At 40.9% G+C, this 17,360-nt stretch overlaps 1 protein-coding gene across 1 annotated transcript; it reads left to right on the forward strand.

Annotated features, from left to right (window-relative positions):
- Window positions 1-529: 529 nt before the first annotated feature.
- Window positions 530-15,821, forward strand: gosr1 (golgi SNAP receptor complex member 1). The gene is made up of 9 exons (XM_061826804.1): window positions 530-670; window positions 977-1,076; window positions 2,439-2,526; window positions 2,783-2,890; window positions 3,031-3,122; window positions 8,484-8,558; window positions 11,839-11,868; window positions 13,630-13,712; window positions 15,287-15,821. The coding sequence occupies exons 1-9, from the start codon at window positions 637-639 to the stop codon at window positions 15,409-15,411; spliced, it is 735 nt and encodes a 244-aa protein (XP_061682788.1). The 5' UTR covers window positions 530-636; the 3' UTR covers window positions 15,412-15,821.
- The last annotated feature ends 1,539 nt before the right edge of the window (window positions 15,822-17,360 follow it).

A 17,360-nucleotide genomic window follows, 5' to 3' on the forward strand; every position in this document is an offset into this window, starting at 1 on the left:
ATGCTTTTTTGGGGGGGGGGTCCGATTGTATTTTTGTTGTTCATACCATGTCTGAATGAGTGTATGTGATGAGACTTATGCAATATTGTGAAGATTTTATATAAACTGAAATGTCTGTCATGTGTCAAATAATTCACACACAAATCAGTTGATTTTGTAAATGTGTACAAACCCTTGGATCGCAACATTTTAGTCTTGGCTAAAGAATAATTCCCTGGGGTTGTTTAAGTGATGCCCAAAGCTTTTGTAATAACACTTGTTTTTCAGTGCTAAATCTCACACAACTAAATATTCATATTTCAGTGGCATAGTAAGTGATTCCCAAACAATGTTATGTGATGCTTATGTGTAATAATACCTCGAATTGGGGTGAAAATGATTCACTACGCATAATGGAGCTTTCATCTATCTCTGCCAGGAACGTGTTATGGCAGGCGGAGTAATCAAAAGTTCCTCCACAAGGTGGCAAGAGAAATAATTTATTGTACTATTGAAATTGTTTTGTTATCCGCTATCATTGTGAGATGTAGTGTTAGAACGGGTCGACAGAGGGCGACATAAATTTTTTGAGTCGTGGTGCTTGGTTCCACTGGTGGCCAATCCCGGAAGTTGGTGACGTCTCCAGACAAAACAAAGATGGCAGGAATGGGAAGCAGCAACTATTGGGAAGGTAAGCGTTTAAAATTTCACTCGAATGTCAGAAGTTTAATCTGTACTTCTGTAATATTAACATTCATTTGTTTATTCGTCTGCGTGCACTCCAAGGTGTTGTGCTTGCGTGTTTCGTATCCTGGCTGCCCACAAGCTAGCTAACCAAGCGCGAAGTGATTTCACGTCATCGCATAAACGCATTTGACACGCTTTTTTGAAGCTAACATTTCACATGTGGTTAATAACACAATTCCCTTAGATGTGATGAACTTGTCCTGCGTGTCTCGAGTTCGACCCCATTTGTCGTGCGTGCCATGTGTTTTAGATCTACGAAAACAGGCCAGGCAGTTGGAGAACGAACTGGACCTGAAGTTGGTTTCCTTCAGTAAACTGTGTACCACCTACAACAGCTCCAGAGATGCACGGTGAGGAGACTCCGTAAGATAACAATCATACGCCACTGTCTTCTTTCCTGTAGGGAAATTACGGAGATAATTTGTAGATTTGCTGCTCCTTGTGTTTACACAGTCGTGACGTGTCACTGTGGCTCCGACAGTGGTCGCGGGATAGCAATAATTACTCACTACTGGGGCTAACAAGGCTACTTTTTACTTTGATTTTGATTGTAGTAAATTATATGTTCAATTTAAACTAAACCAAATAACACTTAAGATCACACTTGTGGAATTTGGAGCATAATGTTTTTAATTTTCTTCTCCAATCAGTTTCAAGAACTTGCACATTTTCTCTAATCAGTTTCAACACCTAGAATGTGCCTTGAGAACTCGGTAGAATTAGTTTCCCATGTTTTTTTTTTTTCTTGTTATTGTGTTTTGATCAATTTCCTCAAAAACGTAAAGGAAAATTCCGGTGGTTTGCATTAATGTATCCAATAGGTCATGGAATATGTACTCTATCTTGACAATGTGATGTTAAATCCTGTCTCATTTAATATTGTTTTCTTATGCCCAGCGCTGATTTCTCGTATTTATCCTCATCTGATGAATAAATAGCAGTATCGGTTGATCGGGAAGATGGAGGAATACTACCATACGGAGCGGCGGAACCGGGGAGCGGGCTCACGGCTCTGCCGCTCGGCAGCATTCTTTTCGGCCATAGGTTCAAATCTGTATGGAAGTATTCCTCCATCTTTCCGATCAACCGATACTGCTTATTTTTTCATCAGATGAGGATAAATACGAGAAATCAGCGCTGGGCATTAATGGTGTCCCATGTAATTGAGCGTTTGGAACGGCACGTAACACGTCACCTCTGCCCACGTAGGTCATGTGACTCGGGAAAATGGCGGCGCACCTGAGAATTTGCAATTGTGGATATATTTTTTTTTTTTTTTTAATTTAAATGAGAGGATTTAACATCACATTGTCAAAATAGAGTAGATATTACGTGACCTATTGGATACATTGTTAATGCAAACCACCAGAATTCCCCTTTAAGCGCATATCTTTTCACATCACCCATTTTCTATAAAATCACTTACTTCATTTGTGCATGTAGACACATATCTACTTTTGAGAATTACCAAAGTATTAGTATATAATCAAGGTCATAGTGACATGCCTTTGAAAGGATTCATGCAAATATTACTGTACAATAGTGTTTGGCGACAGTGCCACTGAGACTTCTCAGTCCACTATACACTTTAAGAACATGTGGGGTAACCCTTTTTGCCACACAAAGTTTCTCTACACAACACTTTATTTTGGGAACAGTTTAGTATTTTAATTGCATTTAAATTTTTGGGTACATGTCGTTCCTTCCTCTAGGTCTGACACCACACCATTGCTAAATAACTCCACACAGGACAGGATGTTTGACACCATGTCAGTGGAGATGGAGCAGCTCCTGGCCAAAGTAAGTGAACGACCTGTGATCATCAGAAAGATCATTATTAACAATCACAACAGGCTGACTCACAGTTAAACTACTTTTAATGTCACTGTTAATTTTAGTCTCCGTTATTTATTATGTGAATGTTATCACGTTATGTACTGTGTAAGTAAATCATGGTCAATAAAGTTAATTAATTAAAAAAAAAACTAGAATAGTGTCATTCCTTCATGTTGTCAACGGATCAGTTATAGTTTTGTTTTTTGTTTTTTTTTGTCAGCTGGTGACAGTAAATGATAAGATGGCGGAGTACACAACTGCTCCGGGCACCGCTTCGCTGAATGCCGCACTCATGCACACCCTCCAGAGGCACAGAGACATTCTGCAGGTATGCCAGTTTGTTTGTCATCTTACAAACTAGCTGGGTTGAACAGCTTCATTAAATCCATTCTCATATCCACAAACGCATACATAATTGAATGACGTTATCCCTCGTCCTTACACATCTCTTCCTTTTTCCCATCCCAGGATTACACACACGAGTTCCACAAAACCAAAGGAAACTTCTTAGCGATCCGCGAACGGGAAGACCTATTAGGATCCGTCAGAAAGGATATCGAGTAAGTGTCACTGTTGTGAAAACATGTAATATCGTCTGTTTAAACATCGGCGTTGAATACCTTCAGTGATTGTTTATAATTCTTTTTTTTTTGTGTGTGTGTCTGTGACTTGTGCACTCGTTTGAGACATGTCCTCAGGCTTTTAAAAGTCAGTTGGACTCAGTTTAAGACATGTTTTCGCCGCACTTAGCAGAGTGCAGTGTGTCTTTGGCTACCTTATTTATTGTGTATATCCTGCTGTGGCACTGTAGACAAGGCGGGTGACTCCCGCCGCGATGGAAATGCACATGTTCAGTTCAGACGGCAGCACACTGTGAGAGCAGGCTGAGCGTACAATAGGAGAGGTGGTTCCAGAGCGTTTTCAGTGTAACACTAGCAAGAGGCTTTGACAGATTTGTACTCTTAACAACATGAAGAGAATCGAGTAATTAATAATAAATGCAGTGTCACAAGCTGTGGGACACAAGACAAATAATGTACCCATGACTTGGTGAAAGAAGGCAGATCCATAGATGGAGATCTTTAACTTGAGTTCAACAGGTTGGTCGGAGGTGGTAGAAATGTGATTTTAGGATTTTTAATGGTAGAAATAGTCATTTAAAATAAAATAGTTGAGCCACATGTATCCTGTCTGCTGCAATGCAGTTTGAAAAGGACTTTACACTGCAGCTCTTAAGTGCCGAATTTTTATTTAATACTACCTAGATCTATGTAGCTCTGTTAATTTACATGTAGATATCAAGTGAGGCATACCCATTATTACAAATTTATTTTCATGGAACAACATTGCATATGAATAACAATGTGTCAACTCTGGGTGGCGACAACAGAGGAGGAAACTTTATAGGTGTTCAGTTCCCTGTGGTTTTATTTGTAGTCTGCATATCCAAATGAAGCCGCTTTTTTGGGGGGTAGGGTGTGGGGGGTGTTGGGATAATTAGAACCATGCTGTATAAATTCATCCCAATGGTTCAGGGCCGCAACCAAAATAACTTAACCAAGTTGCTGTTGCTTTTTTAATTCAAATAGATGATTCTAATTGTTTGCATTCATTATTAGCCAAAGGAATATGTTAACCTTGACCTCCACGTGGCTCTGAAGGAAGATTCAGAGCCTCTTTGCGTTGGGAAAAGTGTGTCCTGGCCTCTGATTGCTTCAGCTGTGAGTGAGTGAGTGTATAGAAATGTGCCATCAGACAATGACTGTTGTCGTTTGCTTGGTAATAGCTTATCGACCTGGACGCCACCACCGTACAGTGAGCACTGCAGGATTCCGATTGATTGCCTCCATCCACTGAATATGCAGACTTCCTGTAGCTGCCTCATACCTGCTTAGGCCTAATGCAAAGTAATTCCAAGTTGTTCTGCGCTTTCCAACACGAGTAATTGTACTTATAGACTGTGTGTGTGTATATATACTTGAGTTGTTGGTCAATGCATGAAATCCAATTCAAAGTACTGTAATTTCCGGCCTATAAGCCGCGACCTTTTTCACACGCTTTCAATCCTGCGGTTTATGCGGTGATGCTGCTAATTTGCGCATGTTTTCTAATGGCCACAAGGGGGGACTCGAGCGGTGGAATATATGTGCCGAGGAATTGACTTTTACCAGTCCGGCCCCCTTAGTGCTGCGCTAGTGTGTTACTGCCGTGTCTCAGTGATTTTTACCGGTATGTTTTTTTTTTTTTTTTAACCGGCCTTATAGCACTAGCTGCGTACCGTCTTTCTTTGTAAATATCTCGTATTCCAATGTGGTTTTCAATGTGGGCACTTGCGGCACTTACACAGCTGCGGCAAATGTATGTACCAAACGGTATTTCCTTTACAAATATACTGGGTGAGGCTTATAACCAGGTGTGCTTTGTAGGCCGGGAATTAGGGTATAATGTATCACCTCATATACCTTATAAGGTGTGCCTAAGCGCTATCTTAACAGTCAGTGCAAATGAATTGAATGCAACCAGAATTGTCCATGTTGTTGATCTGATAGTGTAAAGATTAATGACGAATGTTTTGGGTAGATCATAAAGTCATTTGCAATGAGTGAAAAATCACGTTTTCTTGCTTGACACAATCTAATACAAGAGCTAAAGAGATGTATGAATAAAAATAACATCCCTCAGTTTTAATTACCACTTTTTGTAATATAACATGGTTTGTTTTTGTGGTTGTTTTGCCTTTTATGAATCAATCAATTTATAATTTCCTCTCCCTGACGTTGCAGGGGATCATGGGTGTATCACAGTCGGTTTTTTTTTCCCACATTTTTTCCTGGAACTATTGAGTGAGCCTGTCTTTGAAGCAAACCACATCTCCCATGATCCCCTGCGTAGTGCTTAGTAGGAAACCTGTCCACACATCTTTCTTTTCTGGCTGCCCGTTACAAAATGGCAGCCAGAAAAGCAAATCGCAATACCAAATATACAGAATATGTGATACAAAGTGAGTTTTTCATGTTAAGAAACTCAAATCACTAGTAGATTCAGTGATCCTCCCTTTGCCACATATGACACACAATCTTGTCACTTCTGCAGAGATTTGGGCGTTCCATTCCTGTTTGTGACATTTAAATTTATCAGGAAAAAATTGTGAAGAGTATGTATTTGCCTTTTGCCCGAAGCTAGCCGGGATAGGCTCCAGCTCTCCGTGACCCTTGTGAGGATTAGCGGCTTGGATGATGGATGGATGGATGCTCTGGTTGCAGCTATTATTTGTGTAGAAAGGGGGCACTAGAGCACTTCAGATACAATCTAGTTAAGTTGTTTGCGTAACAGTGCTCATATAATTTATAAAATAGTCACAGTCTCGTGAGTAAACAACACATTTTTCCATCTTGCACGACGTGTTGTTGAGCCTTATTCCCAAATCATTTTTTTGCACAAGTAAAACTGGGTTACCAGTCGGTGTTCCATTCATGCCAGCAAAATGAAACGGAGCAGAACTCGGACTACTGCTCATACTCTTATTGTCAGCAACAAAAAAAACTACAGCATCGTTGCTCTTTTTAAAAAGACTTGCTTCGTTCCTGCTGATTGGATGGTCCTTACTACCATTGCAGTCAGCAGCTTTTGGGTGGAGTACCAGGAATGAAATGGGTGCATTTGCTATACGGTGTCTGCTTCCGTACTTGTTTTTTTTTTTTTTTGCCACCCTCTCCAAGAGCTTCCTCTGTTCTTCAACTCTGTTTTTTCCTTATGTGCGGGTGGGGCTGAGTTAAATGACCAGAAGCCAAAGAGAGCGCGCTAGCCAGAAGCTGTTAACTGCTGCTGCTGACGATAAATGAGTTGCATCACAGAAATGGGTGTGTGACGTTTGCTGCGATTGGTATAATAACCCATCCACTAAAATTCACTAAGCCATAACTTGAGCCGTCTTCATAATAGTATTATTGTAGTACCATGAAGAATTTGTATGCAGGAAATATTTTCATGGTGTGTGCCTTTCATCGTTCATTTATCTTCTGTTAACTGCTATACGCAAATGTAGAAGCCTGAATACTTAGTACCTAAGCTGCATATGTTTACTGGCAACCCAAATGAAATTCAGCTTTGAGGTAAAATCTTGCACATGGGATCTAATTTTACCATACGCCATCCCATAATAAGAAATGATACCACCACCACCAACGTGTATTGAGGGAGTGGGGCACTTCATTCTTTTATTATTGTTGTTGACTTTACTGTACGAAGCAGCCTGGACAAATGTGTGCGTATCAAATGGTCAAATCCGTTGCGAAAAGAGATGAAGGCACCAGACTTGATCTTGGTTAACTGCAGGATCACGTAACGTCAAGGTGGTCGAGGCTTGATTGCTTACTTTGAATTATGAATTTCTCTGCTCAACATTGCAGTACTGTAATTTCCGGCCTATAAGCCGCGACTTTTTTCACACGCTTTCAACCCTGTGATGTGGCTAATTTTTGCATTTTGTTTTCTAACGTGAGTGAGACCGGTGGACTATATGTGCCGAGGAAGTGAGTTTTACCTGTGTTTTTTTTTTTCTTTTTTTTTTTAACCGTTACCGTTGCGCTAGCGTGTTGCTGCTGTATGACTGCCGCGTCTCGGTGATATATATATTTTTTTTGTTGTTGTTTTTTTTTATAACCGGCCCTGTTCGTGCTACCGTGTTGTTGCTATGTTAAGCTAAGCTAAGGTATTAAAACTTTGAAAACTCTCTTTGTGTACCATTTTTCTTTGTAAATATCTCGAGTTTTAATGTGGGTTTCAATGTGGGCACTTGCGGCTTTTACACAGGTGCGGCTTATTTATGTACCAGACGGTATTTTCTTTACAAATCTACTTGGTTAGGCTACGGTCTGTTGGCCGGATATTATGGTAAATTTCATTTTCAGCTTGATCATTATTGTCATAGATTCTTTGTCATCAGTACATTTCTGTCATGGTATCACTAAAAGCAAAACATACTTGTGTGTGTCACAGGACTTGCGATATTTGTAGGTTCCCAAATGTAAGAACTAAGCTGTAGGAATTTTAAGGTTTCATTATTTCTGGTCCCTTTCCGCAACACTCACATTCTGTTAAGACAATTCCAATTTGCAGTTGCTGTATACCGTCTGGCTCTTCCCAGGGTAGAAGAAGTTTAAATTTAAAAAGCTTGCGCAATCCGCTATGTAGTGTTGCAGTTATATAAATCTTATATGACTCTTCTGAATTTTTACCGTTCTACTTCCTGTGGAACCACTCATTTGTTGTTTTAAGTAATGGTCGATGCAAGCCGACGTTTCCTCTCGCTGCTGTTTCACATTATTCTTTCTACCAGTGAACCACAGAAAGGCTCTTAATGGAAAAAGAGATGAAAGGAAATGCTGTGGTATTGGCGCCTTCTATTTTATTGAAACCGATCGACACAAAAGTCATACCAAAATGGGAATTTTACAATGTTAACGTAAGATAGAGTTGTAGCTTTACAGTACTTGATATGTCACAAACCACCAGTTACTGTTCCATTTTTTTTTTTTTTTTTTTTTCCAAGAAAATATTTGGAGTTATAGTTTGCGGATTCTCCTTTTAATGATTCAGAAAGTCAGAGCTTCAGTAAGATTCTCAGCCCCACCCTGAAGTGATTCACACACCGCTTTCCTTAATTATTCAAAGCATCACCCCGTGGCAACAGGAAATTACTCTTGGTAGTACGAGTGTCAGCCTAATGTCTTTCATAGTTTCAGAGAGATGTTTAGGGATTTAAGCATCTGCTGCATGCCTTTGACTTTGAGGGCGTGCATAGATTTTGCCATTACTTCCTCACTTAAAATAAAAAAGCCAGTCTTTTAAGTAAACTGTTAAATTATTTGTTGTCTACATTTTAACCTGTATGTTTCACTTCTTCTTCTTCTGCATTTTAGAATGTATAAAAGCGGTTCTGGTGTCAACAACAGAAGAACGGAGCTGTTTCTGAAGGAACATGAGCATCTGAGAAAGTAAGTTCCTGTGCAGTTCTCTTATGTAAGACAAGAGGATGCTTTGTTTTTTTTCTGCATCACAAGCAGAGCTCAGTTGGATCAGAAGGCAGTGGTTGGCTCATGTTGTGAATGTGGTACCTCGGATTTACCCGATTTAAACAACCACAACGTCACAGTTATAGAAGCCATCAATACTGTATAGAAATCTTGTACACAACTGTGCCATGTACATCAGCCGGAGCACTGCAAAATATCTAATACCATGACAAAACACAAATAGACATGAAATACATTATACTTACCAGAGGTGCTGGTTCTGTTGGCATGGTCATAATGCTTCAAATGTTTTGTTAGTAGAATTTGGCATGTGGTGACCAATCAGACGATGCAAAAATGCTCAGCGTAATTTCCGGCCTATAGTGCGCACCTGATTATAAGCCTCACCCAGTGCATTTGTAAAGGAAATACCATTTGGTACATACTTAAACCGCAGGTGCCCACATTGAAACATGAGATATTTAAGAAAGACGGTACACAGAGAGTTTTCAAAATTTTAATACTTTAGCTTAGCTTAACATAGCGATAACACGGTACCACGAACAAGGCTAGTTTAAAAAAAACAACATACCGGTTAAAAAAAAAAACACCTGTGGCAGCAATACAGTAGCACAGCACTAACAGAGTCGATTTAAAAAAAAAAAAACAAAAAAAAAAAACATACCTAAATCAATGAGTGTCGGCAGAAACACGCTAGCGCAGTGCTTACGCTAGCGCGGTACTTACAGGGCGCAGCAATAACACAGGAGCAACATGCTAGCACAGCACTATCAGGGCCGGTTGAAAACAAAAAACATGGCGGTAAAAATCACTGAGACATGGCAGTAACACAGGATGCTAGCACAGTGCTAATGCCAGCACGGAACTAACAGGGGCAGTTTAAAAAAAAACAACATACCGATAAAAGTCACTTTCTCGGCACATATATTCCACTGATCTCATTCTTTTTATTTTTTTTCTGCTCGAGTGCCCCCTTGCGGCCGTTAAGAAAAAATGCACAAATTAGCCGCATCACAGCATAAACCGCAGGGTTGAAAGCGTGTGGGGGGGGGGGGGGAAGAAATCGCATCCTATAGGCCGGAAATTACGGTACTTTATTGTAGCCCAGCTATCTGAGGAAAATTTGTAAGTTAAAGAAGCACTCTCACTGTTAATTTAGTTGATGTTGCATCGACCTACACGAGTGATTATGGAGCAGCAGAGAAAGCAGGTTGGTCCAGACGGCTCACTACTGGCGAACGGTAAAATTAGAGGGCTCAGCATGAGCGAGAGAAGCAACCTATGAGGACTATAAAATGGGATCTCAGCAGGGTGTGCACGCACTTAAATGAGTGCCAAGTGAGTCACCTGCACCAACACTAATGAATTTCTATTGTCAACTGGCTTTTTTCCTGTAACAGTAGTCACGATGACACAAAAAAGAAATGGAAGCACTTTCTCCTATGCATGCTAGCCTAGTCCATCTCATCAGCATTCTGATAAATGAAATTATCTCGCTGAACCACATCCCATATTACAGGGCTTCCCCTCCACCATGGATGGAAGAGGAAATAGGAGAGTGAAGATGTACATTAAGTTACACTCGATTGATTGACACTTGACACTATTAGGGCCATTGCTTGGGAAATAATGCTGTAAGAGCATCATCGAAAATGTGTTAGTAGCCCGAGTCACACTTGTATTGCACAGATAATGCACTATGAATTACAATGGGATTACTTTACAGTTTTTGTTCAATTTGTTCTAAATTATTTTATAGCCTTTGACCTGATTTCTGTGATACAAATCGCGCATGTCCGTCAGGAGATCAGAATCATTCAGACTGACCGGCACTAATTTCGTTTCGCCGGTGATGTTGCGTACTTATTAAATTTGTGTTCACCGCTGTCGCTTTTTGTGCAGTAATCTGCGCTTCGTATCTGTAGCTCCCGATCGTTGCATCTGTTTTTCCATCTCTTCGCCATAAAGGTGGGCGGTCATTAATAAACCAGAGGGAAGGAGGTGCAGCTCCATTAAAGGTTTATGCTAGAAAGAAAGACTAATGGGGGGTGGTCACACTGATAGGGACTTCCTGTCAAAAAGAATGCTTTTATGTCTCTAGTTTCAGCATTGGTAATACAGTTCGAACAGAAGTGCATACTTCAGTCATGGCCCCATTAGATGGATTACTTTGGTATTAAAAAGGTTCAGCTAAATCGTGGTCTATTAGATGCACTAGTAGCCTTTTTGCATCTTCCCTCATAATTGCTTTTTAAATTATCAAATGAACACAAGCACCTTTTTTCAAAAGTTTTTATATACAAGCTGAGTTTGGGTTTCCTCGTGAAATGTTTTGCACGATATACGTCCACAGTAATCCATTGTACCATAATTTCCGGCCTACTGTTCATAAGCCTCACGTAGTACATTTGTAAAGGAAATACCATTTGGTGCATACATAAGCCACACCTGTGTAAAAGCGCCCACATTGAAAGCCACATTGAAACACAAGATATTTACAAAGATGGTACAAATTTTAATACCTTAGTTTAGCTTAACATAGGAACAACACGGTAGCCCGAACAGGGCTGTTAAAAAAAAAAAAAAAAGAATAAAACATACCTAAATCACTGAGACACGGCAGCAACACACTTGTGCGGCGCTAACGCTAGCGCGGTGCTAACAGCGCCAGTTTAACAAAAAACATACCGGTAAAAAGCCCCGAGACACAGCAGTAACACAGCAGCAAGACGCTAACACTAGTGCAGCGCTAACAGTGCCATAAAAAAAACACATACCGGTAAAAGTCACTTCCTCGGCACACATATTCCACCGGTCTCACTCTTACTTTTCCGCTCAAGTGCCCCCTTGCGGCCGTTAGAAAAAAAATGCGCAAATCAGCTGCATAAGACGCAGGGTTGAAAACGTGAATAAAGTCGGGGCTTGTAGGCCTGAAATTACGGTAATATCACGGTTTACCTATTGTGCATATTGTGATTTTTTTTTTATATCATATTTATATTGCTGACAGGATTTTTTTTCATTTTTTACATTTATTTTGATAAAATAAACATCTCCCTCCTAAATCACTGCAAAAAATCTAATTAAAATGTATTAAATAACGTATTTCATTGAATAAAATACATGTACAGTGCAGTACAAAAGCTTAGTTTAGTTCAAATGTTGGTTATATCGGTTTTGTCAGTACAATAAATAATCTGGTTGTTAACTAACTTATCCTTGTCTTTCCTTTCATTTGTAGCTCCGACCGACTGATGGACGACACAATAAGGTAAGAGCCTTGAACAGCGTCCACGTGAGGAAGCTAACTTTCGTTTTCCAGTCGTGGATTACTTTCTTGCTACTGTCACATCAAGGACAAAATTGTTGTTGTCAGAGAGAAAAACGGCGACTAAATAACTTGAAAGTGACGCAAGTGGAATTTGCCATCCCCAACTCAAGTTGCTCACTGTAGATACGGATAAGCCTGGGAGTCGTGTTACCATCCTGGCCGTAAATGCTGGCCATTCAATCATGTCCACCCTGATAATGAATTGCACTTTTACCGTGACACAATAAACAACTCTTTTCATTTCATTTTTCTTGAGGCATCATAAATTCCTCGCCGGTCTCTGCTCCATTTTCCACCCCTCAGGCCTGTCGAAATTACACGCATATTTGATCTGGTCAACAATGGCCCCTCTGGGACTTACTGCTCCAGCAGTCTTTTATTCGTGACCTTTGTCACTGAAATAGTACAAATCCTGCACACACAGCTACACGTGCATGTAGAAGTGTCCATTCATTTTTAACGTGGCTTAATCCTTGTACATGAATGGTTGTTCTTATTACCGTAATTTCCGGCCTATGAGCCGCGACTTTTTTTCACACGCTTTCAACCCTGAGGTTTATGCGGTCATGCTGCTAATTTGTGCATTTTTTTTTTTTCAAACGGCCGCAAGGGGGCGCTTGGGCGGAAAAGGTAAGAGTGACAGCGGTGGAATATATGTGCCGAGGAAGTGACTTTTACCGGACCGGTCCTGTTAGCGCTGCGCTAGCATGTTACTGTCGTGTCTCAATTATTTTTTTTTTTTTACTGGTATGTTTTTTTTTTTTTTTTTTTTTTTTAACCGGCCCTGTTAAGGCGGTGTTAGCGTTAGTGCTACCACTAGCGTTAGCACGGTGGCGCTAGCGTTAAACTCTTTGTACTGTCTTTCTGTCTTCTAAATATCTCATGTTTCAATGTGGGCACTTGCGGATTTTACACAGCTGCGTCCTATGTATGTACCAAATGGTATTTACTTTACAAATGTACTGGGTGAGGTTTATAACCAGGTGCGCTCTGTAGGCCGGGAATTACGGTAAATTGACCCAATTTAATGGTGCTGGTTCCATCCGAGTATTAACCAGTAGCTTTTTCATCCAATCACCTTTTGGTTGTGTGTGTCGTCGTTCATATTGAAAGAAAGACTTTGGGAAGTTGCTGCAGTCAGCAAGTGTTTTGTACCTGACTGAGGAGAACATGATCCTCGCCTTCACATTGCTTGGGGAGGGTGGTGGTGGTGGTGGGGTGGGGGGGGGGGTCTTAACTGCCCTCTCAGCAGCTTCCACCCCCGGAGAGGCGCACGGCCTCACTCCTGCGACGCTTTGTGACAAGCTGCTCTCGAAACGTGACGTGACGTGACGTGACGAGACAACTGTGATGTATGAAATGATTTCCTCATCTTTGTTAGAAAGCCTCCTGAGAGAGGGGGCTGCCTCACCGGGATGGAAAGTGGTCCCGTGTTCATCCTCCTAGTTTTCAAAAGTCTAAAAGCAGCCTAAACAAAGACTAAACAAATGGACTCTGCATCTTGCACAACTGTGACTCTTATAAGGAATAGTTCCGATTAAGTCAATGTTGTACGAGGGCAGCACCGACTGCCGGAGAAAAAAATTCCTTGCGTGTCGTTACATACGTGCCCATTAAAGCTGATTCTAACGTGAAGGATTCTCCATTGTTTAGTCCCGATTCGCTTTCACATTATCCATATCATTTGCTCGTCTTTTGCAGCATTGCCATGGCGACCAAGGAGAATATGACATCCCAAAGGGGCGTGCTGAAATCCATACAGAGCAGAGTCAACACGCTGGCCAGTATCCTTTTAACCTCTACCAAATTTGAAAGCCAGAGAGGTGCCATATTTTCCGCACTACAAGGCGCACCTTCAATAAATGGCCTATTTTAATATTTTTGTTCATATATAAGGTGCATAAAATAGACGCTACAGTAGTGGCTGGGGTTACGTTATGCACCCATTAGATGGAGCTGCACTAATGGGTTAAATATCGATCCATATCTAAGGTGCACCGGATTATAAGGTGCACTGTCAGCTTTTGAGAAAATGAAAGGCTTTTAGGTGTGCCTCATAATGCAGAAAATATGGTTTTTGGTCCCGTCCCCCCATGGTGGTTAATTTATGCATTACTTATTTAGCAGGATTATGCTAAAGCTACAGCTCATTTTTCCATTAAACGTTGCAGATGGTTGTCAGATACTGCCTGATGAAAACCCACACAGTATTGTATGTTGTGATGATGTCAGTAAACAAACAGTGCAGTGAAAGCAGGGAGCAGGTGGAGGAACAATTAGAAAGATGGAGGCATGCACTGGAAAGGGGAGGAATGAAGTAAAACTGTGTGTGTGAATGAGAGGGGTGGAGGCGAAAGAGTGAGGCGACAGAGAAGAGATAGCGAGGGTGGACGACTTCAAATACTTGGGGTCAACAATACAGAGCAATGGAGAGTGTGGGAAGGAAGTGAAGAAACGGGTCCAAGCGGGGTGGAATAGTTGGCGGAAGGTGTCTGGTGCGTTACGTGACAGAAGAGTCTCCGCTAGGATGAAGGGCAAAGTTTATAAAACAGTGGTGAGGCCGGCCGTGATCTACGGATTACAGACGGTGGCGCTCAAGAGACAACAGGAAGCAGAAATGAAGATGTTGAGGATTAGAAATGAGCTCGTTCGAGGGACATCCAAAGTTGGATATTTTGGAGACAAGGTTCGAGAGAGCAGACTTAGATGGTTTAGACATGTTCAGAGGCGAGAGAGTGAGTATATTGGTAGGAGGATGGTAAGGATGGAGCTGCCAGGGAAGAGAGCGAGCGGAAGACCAAAGAAAAGGTTGATGGATGTTGTGAGGGAGGACAAGAGGACAGTGGGTGTTAAGAGAGGAGGATGCACGAGATGGGCTTAGATGGAAAAAGATGACACGCTGTGGCGACCCCTAATCAGGACAAGCCGAAAGGATAAGAAGAAGAAGAAGAAGTGAGTAACAAACCTAATAAAAGTAGATTTCTTTCTCTCTGCTTGTTTCCAGCTTTTTGCATTCTTCAGGAATCAGCAGTAGAACATGGTTTGGATTTCTGAACCAAAAGCGGTGAAAATGGGCTTTTTGTAAAAAGAAACTTTCTACTACCAACCACGACACTTTCTACCATACTTTTAAATAACTGTCCGAGTTTGATGTGCCTCGACTTGTCCCGCTTTTAACGTCTTGGCATTTCATAATGGACGTGACAAGCCGAGAGTCACTGTCCAATCTCGATCTCATATCCAAAGCGATGCAACGCCGCCATCTACAGGGATCTGTTGGAACGGCTTTTTTTTTTTTTGTGGTCGTTTTTATTAGGATCCCTCTGTATTTATTGTCCTTAACGGTTTCCTCTCCAAGACCGCTTCCCAGCCATCAACAGCCTCATCCAGCGGATCAACCTCCGGAAGAGACGGGACTCCCTCATCCTCGGCACTGTGATCGGCGTCTGCACCGTTCTCCTCTTGCTCTACGCTTTTCACTGAATATTTACAAGGAGCACAGAGGTGGGCCCTTTTGTAACGTACGTCTGCCAGGAAACCGGTTCACTGACTGAGGACCTTGGAGAATCCTTAGCACGAGGACGTGAGGTCTGCCTGACGAGATCTACTGAACTTTATCTATCTAGCTTTGGGACAGATGGACAACTTACTGGTCGGCGGAATGTTTCCGGCGACGAGACACACAAAAAACTAAAGTACTAATAACTCCAGACTTGTATTTAACTCACTTGAAGAGACAAAAGTGCTGGAAAACGTCATGATTTTTTTTTTTTTTTTTTGTCCACATTGGGGAGATTTTTATTTCAATGATTCTTTTTAATAGATGTTTAAGTTTGTAATGGAGTTTAATGTGAGTCAATAAATTATTCATATCCATTTATTATGAAAATTTAGTTGGACTCTCACCCAACTGTGTCGTTTTTCCAAATACTGTATATCGGGTGCACAATGCGTGGCTCGACTGGTCGATCGCAGGACGGTGTACCCAAAAAAAAAATAAGTCAGAAGCTAATGGTCCCTCTAAACTGTGTGCGTGCGCAATTGTGCACCGCTGATGCAGTCTCTTCGCAGATATTCTGCGTTGTGCGGCAAATAAAAATAATATTCCAATGCAAATTGAAAGTTTAACATCCAGCATTTCAGTTTGTGGCATTTTCCAATGTGGTTCAATGGGTGAGGGATGACTGGTTGTTACATCCAATGGCACAATTCACATACGTACTGTAAAAAATGAAAAGAAGAAGCCGCTGGTTTCTTTTAGGCAGCACACGGAACTTTCTCTTTTTCCTACTTGTGTACGCTCTTGAAGACGTACACTCATAATTACAAATGTTATAGTACTTACGCAGCCCATCAATGTGTTTTATAATGACAGCGTCCACCACAGCTGCTTTAGTTAGCAACACCGTCCGGGCAACGTAGAGCAAAGACGAGCTAGACATGCTGCTTATGTTTACTTTCGATGTTAATGGAGAAAGTTAAAAAAAAAAGTGCTGTTGTTTTAAAATGAAACGACTGTCGGAGTATGTGAATAATCAAGGAAAATGTGGTTAAACTGACAAGAGTTTCTCTTTTTTGAGTGGGAAAGGTCTGGTCTCAAGCCAAAGTAGAAAGTGCAGGATGAGATGGTGTGTCATGTTAAAATTCCACGTTGGTACAGCCTGATCCATGATGAAAGCACAGACAATGCAGTGCACAAAAAGCTAATTTTGTATTTTGAATATAGGAGGAAACGTACCTTAAAACGGTTTGGGAGCATCATCACACCCCACCCCCCGTCATCGTTAGTAGCTCGCGAGAGGCTGGCTACTTGAAAAGTAGATCTTGGGGTAAAAAAAAGTCTGGGTACCCCTGCTGTATATAATATGAAACATCAAACCAACGCAAACTTGGGCCAATTTGATTATTTTAACTGGTTGTCGGGTCAAAAACCTTCAAAATCACAAAATTGACAGACATCACACGGGAGTGTGAGGTTGAATTTCAACAAATTAGTTTTATCCTTATCTTTCTGTAATTATGTTAAAAAGCTTCGAGTCTCCAACATGGGTTGTTGTAAAGAAGAAGTGCGAAAAATCGTTCACTTGTTATCAAAAAGTTAAATTTGAGTTTTTTTTTTCTTTTAACACTGATGTGGAATATATAAAGCCTACCAGACAAAGTTTTGGTTTTGCATGTCACCAATATTAATTTTTCACTTGTGTAACAGTTAAGAATGTAAATATTGCATTTGCTTTGCTAAGTTCTTAGTTTTGTGATGTATGGAAGTGTCTTACTGCCACACCAAAAAAAAGAGAAAAAATGTTGCGTTTTACATAATCATGTGAAACGTTTCACATAATTAAACTTTCACATAATTATATGATACACGACCTTTTTTTTTTTTTTGGTGTGGCAGTAATACGCTTCCGTACTGATGATTGAATTATTCA

This window comes from Syngnathoides biaculeatus, chromosome 8 (genome assembly GCF_019802595.1).
Source record: "Syngnathoides biaculeatus isolate LvHL_M chromosome 8, ASM1980259v1, whole genome shotgun sequence".
Lineage (NCBI taxonomy): Eukaryota > Metazoa > Chordata > Actinopteri > Syngnathiformes > Syngnathidae > Syngnathoides > Syngnathoides biaculeatus.

Excerpts from the sequence above, each read along its gene's own strand:
- gosr1 (XM_061826804.1), top strand. The coding sequence starts at position 637 with ATGGCAGGAATGGGAAGCAGCAACTATTGGGAAG. Across the intron at positions 671-976 it reads AAGCAGCAACTATTGGGAAG|ATCTACGAAAACAGGCCAGG; the intron begins GTAAGCGTTTAA and ends CATGTGTTTTAG. Across the intron at positions 8,559-11,838 it reads GAACATGAGCATCTGAGAAA|CTCCGACCGACTGATGGACG; the intron begins GTAAGTTCCTGT and ends TTTCATTTGTAG.